The sequence below is a fragment of the Gavialis gangeticus genome, unplaced genomic scaffold (genome assembly GCF_001723915.1).
Source record: "Gavialis gangeticus isolate Ggan-Ray unplaced genomic scaffold, GavGan_comp1, whole genome shotgun sequence".
In the NCBI taxonomy this organism is placed as follows: domain Eukaryota; kingdom Metazoa; phylum Chordata; order Crocodylia; family Gavialidae; genus Gavialis; species Gavialis gangeticus.
Genome location: NW_017729024.1, coordinates 61,760,009 through 61,768,079, shown reverse-complemented (window position 1 = coordinate 61,768,079; position 8,071 = coordinate 61,760,009). Strand labels below are relative to the sequence as shown.

The 8,071-nt window shown below is 48.6% G+C and overlaps 1 protein-coding gene across 2 annotated transcripts in view; it reads right to left on the bottom strand.

Moving 5' to 3' along the window:
• The window catches only part of TDRD7 (tudor domain containing 7), a 96,232-nt gene that overhangs the window by 73,187 nt on the left and 14,974 nt on the right, over positions 1 to 8,071 (bottom strand). For both annotated transcript variants that reach the window (XM_019517168.1, XM_019517169.1), the window contains exon 2: positions 7,302 to 7,443. In XM_019517168.1, coding sequence (XP_019372713.1) covers positions 7,302 to 7,443 — 142 coding nt within the window. The remainder of the gene's footprint in view (positions 1 to 7,301; positions 7,444 to 8,071) is intronic.

The following is an 8,071-nucleotide window of genomic DNA, read 5'->3' as shown; positions in this document are numbered from 1 at the left end:
TTCTTTTTTTTTTTTTTTTTTTTTTTAAAGAAGATGGTAAAGGTATTTATTTGTGCTGGTCTCTGCCTTTCACCCAAGTACTCCCTTCCTGTTTCTTATCCCTTATGCCAGAGGCTGTCAACCAGGGGTACTCTGAAAGGTCCCAGGGACAGGCAGCACTTGGGGATCAAACACCAGTTGAGTCCTTCACTAGGTCAAAGCTCATGGGAGAAGACAGAGTGGCGAGGAAAGTGACCCTGCCAGGGAAAGGCCTTCTATTGCTGGCCCCTGACTGGACTGAGGCTCTCAGCCCTCTGTTGGACCGTCCCACCTACATAAAGGCTTCCTGTTCCCTGGAGAAGCTGTCTGGACAACAAAACTCCTGCTGTCCATGTACTGCTCTGCTGTTTCCCTGCCTTTGCACCCTGGCTCTAGATGATGTTGCTGACCCTGTTCAGACGACGATATCTGCCTCGCATCTTGTACTGATGGAACTTGGTTCTCATAGGTATCCAAGCCGGCTTTCTTCCTGACCCTGTTCTGTCTCATGTTTTGGCCCTGGGTTGGACTGTAACCCTTGGCCACCCCTCAGACCTCAGCCAACAGCTTGTGCAAACCACCAGCTGAACTGCCTATACCTTGGTATGTGACCCCATCCCATACAAATCCTTACCTGATCTGCTACTAAAACTATGCAACCAACCCAATCTCCCAACTCAACCTGCCACAGGTAAAGAAGGGAAACAAATACTTAAAACATTTAAGTATAGAACTATTTAAAATTAGTTACAAGATCAATTAAGATTCCCATGAGTCTTAATATTAAGTTACTAATGTTTCTTGAATTTTTAAATATACATAACCTAATGTGACACGGGTTTAAGATGCCTGTATAACACCCGAGTAAGATGCTAAAGATTTTGCCAAAACATGTGTAAACCAAGAACCCCTAAAAATTTAGAAAAATAATATTTCTCTGCCCCTGGCTGCCTGTCAAAGATGACGGTATCCAGCAGCAGCAGGACCCAGCAGCCCAGCTCCACCCCTCCCCCAGCTGGATGCCTCTGTCTAGCAGAGGCTTCAGGCCTGGGACCCTAGGGCTGTTCTCTACCTCCCTCCACCAGAGAAAGAAACTCAGCTAAGAACACGGCGGCAGGGGAGGACTGCAGGTGATCACCCCAGTCCTCGGGGCTGGGCCAGGCTGGCTCCTGCAGTCCTGTGGACCCGACCATACAGCTGAGACCCACGTGGTGCCAAAGTGGCGAGCACAAAAGCAGACAAATGGCAGCGAGCAGGTGGTGGGGGCAAGAATGTGGTAATAATTGGGTGCGAGTGCAGGGCCCATGCCAGTGCCCTTGGGCCAGGGCCAGCCAGGGCCCACAGCAGGACAGCAGGAGTGCAGGGCAGGGCAGGGCTGGAAGGGGCTCTATGGAGCCAGGCTCAGCTGCACCAGCAGGGAGAGTGGGGAACTGGCCTGGTTCCACAGAGCCCCTGGCCAGACTAGGCCCCATGAGCTTGCTGCCCCACGCTGGGCCCCTGCCAACCTTGGCCCTGGTGTACCAGTGCAGGCCCCATGTTCCTACCCAGCTGTCTCTGCACCTCCATGTCCTTGCTTGCTGCCACTTGCCCTCCTGCCTGCTGCTGCCACTCCTCCCCACCCACCACCTGCCTGCCAGCTGCTCCATCACCATGTGGCTCCCAGCTGCATTCCTGGACCACAGGACTCAGTAGGAGCTGGGCCAGCCCCCAGCAATTCTTCCGTGGCTCCATGCAGTTCCAGCTGCATCCTGTGGTCCAGCCATGCACCTTGGATGTGATTCCAGAGCAGTGAGGGAACACTGAGAAGCAGCAGGAGAAGGGCAGTGGTGGCAGACAGGAGGGGGAAGTGGTGGCAAGTGGGGGCATGTGGCCAGGAGCACAGAACTCTGGCTTGAAGAAACGCTGCCAGGGCTCTGCCTGCCATAGCAAGAGCTGTGGACAAACCCTCCCCCTACACACACTCACAGCCCCCCCACAAACCCATACCCACTCCCACCCCACACACCCACATGCTTCCCCACCCTACATACACACACCCACACTCTCCCAACCCCATACACACCCACACTCCCAAACCTATCCACCCCCACAAACACCCATACCCCACATTCACAGTCCCCACCCACCTATACCCCGCCACACAATATACAAGAGTAAGACTTCATTTTAAGCTATTATACAATCACCTCTATGTACACTACACACATGCGTGCACATGCAAATCAGGACAAAAGTACTTTTTGAAAATTAAAATAATTAATGTTGTAGTAGAGGTTTGATTTTTAGGATATAATTTCGTATTTTTCTGGTTCCAAGATGGCAAACCCCCTTGCTGAAAGAAGCATGTCCAGTGGTAAGGGGAGGGACTTATGGTAGAAAAGGTCAGGGGTTAGGGGGTGGGACTTCTGGTCCCACAATGGTGACCAGGAGGTGGGGCACCTATCAAGTGGCAGGGCTGCCCTTGCAGCCCTTGACACCTCGCTAAAATTCAGTAAGCAGCCCTCCAACCAAAATAACTGCCTGCCCCTGCATTAGCCCAAAGAATATAAGGACAGATAAATGTTTAAACTATTACCAGTGTCCTTGTACCAGTGCCTGGAGGTGCAGGGGGAAAATAATTTGTTAATGGTCTGTAAACAGGAGTTTGTGCCTGAAAGGGTGCAAAGAATAATTTTTCCAACTATTTAGTTAGTCTAATAAAAGATACCACGTTATCCACAGAACCTTGCCTGCCTATGTCCTTAGACCAACATGACTACAACCAACAACCAACGCTCTTGGATTTCTTATATAGGTCACTAATGATAAAATGTCACCATGAATAATAAAAGCTTTTCACTGTGCAGAAATGTGAAACTAGTGTTTGCTTTTCCATAAATGCAAGAGTATATTAATACAACATTTATTTTTTCACTTTATTTTAGCAAACAAATCCTCTACCTACCAAATTTATCCCACTTGTGAATATTATTGGTTAAATCTGAGCACACGTAAAACTAAGGTAACAGAAAGTTGGTTTTTATTTTTCTATTGTTATCTGCATAAATTAAATTATAATTACTGGACCAGTGCTGGGACTGCTCACTGCCTCCCCGCAACCACTTCAGGCCAAGGCTGGGGGAGTTCTCCGCCTCCCACCACCATGTCAGGCCGGGGCCAAGGCCATTCCCCCTTTACCCCCATCACTTGGGGCTGGGGTCTGGGCTGTTCCCCACCTCCCCTACCACTTTGGAGCGCAGCCACCAGCAACCCCCCCCTCTCCTGTTCCCCTCTCCCTGCTGGCTGCTTTTGGGGGGAGGGGGAGTGCACCCTGGCTCCAAGGAGCAGACCCAGGGGGGTGAGGCCAGCACCGTTGGCCTTGCCCCTCTGCTCTGTTCCCTCCATGATGGCAGTGCTCCAGGCCCTGCTGTCCCCATCTTCCTCCAAGGAGCAGGGGAGGAGGGCTGGCCTCGCCCCCCTCCCCTCCCCTCCCCTCCAGCCCCTCAGTCCCCACCATCATGACGGTGCTCCACCATCTGTCTATGTCTGTGTACAGCACTCTGATCGGACGGACAGACGGATGCTTTTATAATATTAGAACTGGCTGTAAATCAGAAAATCGGCCTGACGTGGCTGGTAATTTGGCCGATAAATGCCCATGCATGCATGCAGCTTCAGCGCAGCATGTAGGCGGTGAGGAGCAGAGCCTGGCAGCTTGGAAAACTGTGTCCAGCTGGTAAGTCTGTTGTCATGGAAGGGGAGGGGAGAGGTAAGGGACAGATCAAGGCCCCTGTAGTGAGAAAAGGAGCAGGGCTAGGGCACTTCAAGTCAAAGGAGTCCACACCTCCATTTGAAATTTGCAAAGGGTTCCACAAAAAAGGTTGAAAGCCATTGAGGTAGAGGGGTCTATCGCATATTCACCAAGTGTAGGGCAGAGATCAGTAACCTCTTACAGACAGCAAGCTGTGCTCAGCCACTTTGGCCAATTCAGTCTTTAGCTTTAGAGCAGGAGTAGGAAATGTTTTTTGGCCTGGCTGCCGAAAAAAACTTGTAAGGTGCCAGAGTTCCGGCATGCCAGAAAAACAAAACTGGGGTGGGCGGTACAAGGCAGGATGCACTACATATTAATCATAAACATTTTTTTTTTATTTTATTTATTTATTTTTTTTTACAGTAAATACCAGTTTTCTAAAAGGTCTTGTTGTGTATTTAACTATGTTGTGATGAGATGGGAGAGAGGGGGAGGGAAAGGAGGGAAGAAAAAAGAAATGGGAAAAAGGAGACAAAGAGGAGAGAGGAGAAAGAAGAGAAGAAGAAAGAGAAAGGAAAAGGAGAGAGACAAAACAGGAAAAAGAAAGGCAGGGAAGGGAAAGAGGAGGATGAAGCTACAAGGATCAGCAGCTAGAGTCCAGCTGCCAGCCCCCCCTGCCAGAAGTGCATGTACAAGCACTGGGCCCATGAGGCAGCAGCTCTCGCTGCTGTTGCTGGTTTCTCCCTTCCCCTCCCTGCTACCCCCACCCCAACAATGCAGGCAGGCAGGCAGGCGGAGACAGAGGTGGTACTTGGGGAGACTTGCTGTGCAGTGTGGTGGCTGGGCTCAGGCTGCTTGCTGCAGCTCCAGCCCTGGCCAACAGTGTGGTGCAAGCTGTTTCGGCCCTTGCCAGCAGCCTTAGCAGAAACCAGGAAGGGGGTGGGAATGGTGGAAGCCCGTGATTAGGTACAGGGGCGGTGCCAGCCAGGGGCGGGGGAGGGCAGTGCTGGGAGGGGTGGAAGGTGACCAAGGCAAATTTTGGGGTGGCTATAGCCCCCATAACTCCTCCAGCTCTGTCTCTGATTAGGGACCTACCAAATTAAAAAAAACCCCAGCAGAAGTGGGCTTCATAGTGACTCCTTTAATCTTGAAGGTTTCCCTGTGCTCCTGAAGGTCCACCACTGGTTGGTGGAGGGGCTCTTTTCCTTGCTGCTCGCTCCCAACGACTCAGGAGGCAATAACTGAAGTTTTAAATATGGCACTGTTTTTGGCACCAATTCGCTGAGGGCCCCTGGCAGCCGCACTGTGTTGCTAACCAGCTGGGAGGCAAAAACTGCACCATATTTAAAACCACTGTTTTTACCTCCCCAATGATCAGAAGGGAGCAGCAAGTGGTGGGAGGGGAGGGCGAGCAAGGGAACCTGCAAAAGTCAGAAGGAATGAGATGTGTGGCAGCTCTTCTGATTTTGCAGGTTCCCCTGCGCACCACCACAGACTTAGGGGTGGGGTCAGCAGAATGCAGGCAGTGTCCTTGCATCCCTGCCTGTGTTCTCCTGCCCCTGGTGCCTGCCATAGCCCTGGGAGCTGTCACTGCTCTGGAAGCCCAGAGCAGCAACTCTGTTAAAAAACCGTTTTTTTGTTTGTTTGTTTGTTTGTTTTTTACATTTTCCTTGACACACCTCCTGGCATGCCAAGGAAAATGTCTCTGCATGCCACTAATTGGCACATGTGCCAGGGGTTGCCTATTCCTGCTTTAGACATTCACTTTATGAGCACTTCTTCATGCAAGGCTTGCAGGCCTCTGTAGAATGCTTCAAAACAAGTTTGAGATGCATCTTATTTCTGCACTGTTAATTTTAGGGTATGCAAGAATCGTGTCAACTTCTTATATTAGCAATTACCTCCAAAACAGAGGTGCAGAGGTGGCCTGCCAATTTGCATTGCTTTCCTAGCACAAGAACAAGAGTTCCAAGCTGCCGACCAGACTTTTTCCTCACTGAGTCTTCTTCAAAATTATTTTCTGACTATGGTCAAGAAGCCATTAATGGAACCTTTGTGTGCATCCAGATGGGCACGGACAGCAACGCCACACATCACACAGGCAGGCGTTCCCTGTGCTGTTGCTTTGCAATGTGAGGTGGGGCTGACCCTGGGATCTCCCAGGGTTAGAAAAGTAACACCAAAAAAAAGCAGGGCAGCACATGTGGCATCAGTGCTCACCGCCCAAAACCGAGTCTGGCCAGCTGGAGCCATGCTCCAGCTGCTGGTCAGGCTTCCTACTACAGCTGCAGCTCCCAGAGGCTCCCAGGACCCCAGGTAAGGCTGCTGGTCCCAGCCTGCCCTACCACACCTGGGGTAACCTGCCACATGCCAGAGCACGTGCAGCACAGGCATTTCCTAGGGACAAGAAGCAGCAGCACAAGGTGTGCTGCTGCTACTTGTCCCTGGGGAAACAAATTCTCCTGCTCATCTGGACACGCCTTTTGAGAGCGTTTAGTTTGAGAGATAAAGGTGGAACTGCTTAGTTCAGCACCCTTAAAGAAAAAAAAGGCTCTTTATGAATAGCAATTTCCAGCACTTGGAAAACAAGCAAACAATGCTGACTAAAACAGACTGCTTTCTCTTCCTAGCCAGCCAGGAATGAAAGCAGCACTGTTACTGAGATAATTTCAATGTCAGCCCTCCAATGAGGAGATTGAAGGTAAAGCTTTGGTATGTTTCCATGCTGCCCTGTTATATCTTGTCCCAGGATGAGAATGCTCTTGAACTGGTCCTGGGATAAAAAGTTTCCTGGGTTAGAGGCTGAGTTCCCACTATTTAAAAGCCATACCATGTGGTTACAAATATTTTCCTTTGGGCAGCTGGGCTTTCCTGGGAGTAACCTGTTTGAGCCTGTGGCCTTAGTGGTATGGCATGCTATTCTCTTTTTCCATGCTTTTGCCCCTTGATAGTGATACCTACTTTAAAAAAAAGTGAAGTGGATGGAAGAATGAAAGCAGCTCGACTCCAAGTTCCAATCTCCACCTTTCAGAGAGGCAGAACATACTGTTCCTGTAGGAAGAGTATACGCTACTCAGTCTGCTTCAAGGATTTAATATGTATTGTAACCCTGCTCTGCTTCCTCTTCCCCAATCCTGCCATGAAGGAGCACCCCCAAGTAATTTTTCCCACCACTAGCTTTAAATAGTCTTGAAAATCCAGTCAATCCACACTTGATCCTAACTAGGAGGAGGAGAAAGAGGGAAAATCTTAACAAAACACATACCCACTGCTCCCCAAAAACAACAACAACAAAAGACAGCTACTCTTCAAAAACAGCTCTTCTGTAGAGAGAGAACCCTTGAATCTCTACTGGACTTACAAACACTAAAAATGATATGCCAACAAGAGTTAGAAGGAAATAAATACTGAAACGAGTACATAAACTACTTCATGGATTGTGCATTCTTTTAATCTCTTATAGTCAGCAATAGTCCCTGAAAGGAGACTTCTGATACCTGCCCATGACAAAAGCAGAATTAATTAAACTGTAGTTTGTGTTATGAACTCCTACCTACTAATGAGAATGGAGCTGTGTTCTTCAGCCTCATTTGGCAGTTTACTTGTCGTCCCACTTTCTTTTTTGAACTTCTCTGGCGAGCCACCAGTTGAGCAATTCGCGCAGTCTCTGCGCAAGCAACAGCATGGCAAGTTATCTGTTCAAAAAGTAAGGAAGTAACAGGGACAAAATCAGTCATCAAGATCCATAGTTTTCTGTTTCCAGTGAAAAACTATACACTGTTTCTTATTTTTATGTGGGATTTTCTTACTTAAACCACGGAAGATTCAACACATTTAAGGAAAACCCCAGTAAACTGTTAATAATCTTTGATGCCCCAGATTTTATGTCTTCTTAGGAATGACCTTTCCTGCTATGATCTGTCTGGGAAATAAACCAGCAGATTACTATGCCTTGAATCTAGAGTCGGATTACTGGTGAAAGGACAAAAGTTTCCAGCAGAAGAATTTCTCATTAAATAGTTTAGAATAAAGTACACACGACTAGACTCAGGACATGAAGCAACACTGTTTGAAGAGGTGCATCTGTAAGAAACAAAATTCAAAGAAGAGCAAAAAAAATTGGTAATGAGCAATCTCAATGGATTTCTTAAGCTAGCAAGTCCAGTTACATTGACATAAAAACAGCATTAGAGCAGATCTGGAAGCTTTATCCTTGTTCTGGCCAAGTGTCATTTTGCACTGGAGCAAGAGACAGTTGGACCTGAAGAAGAAAGGTATGTAGATAAGTATGGCTCTAAGTAAAATAGCCAGCAGAGTAGTAGG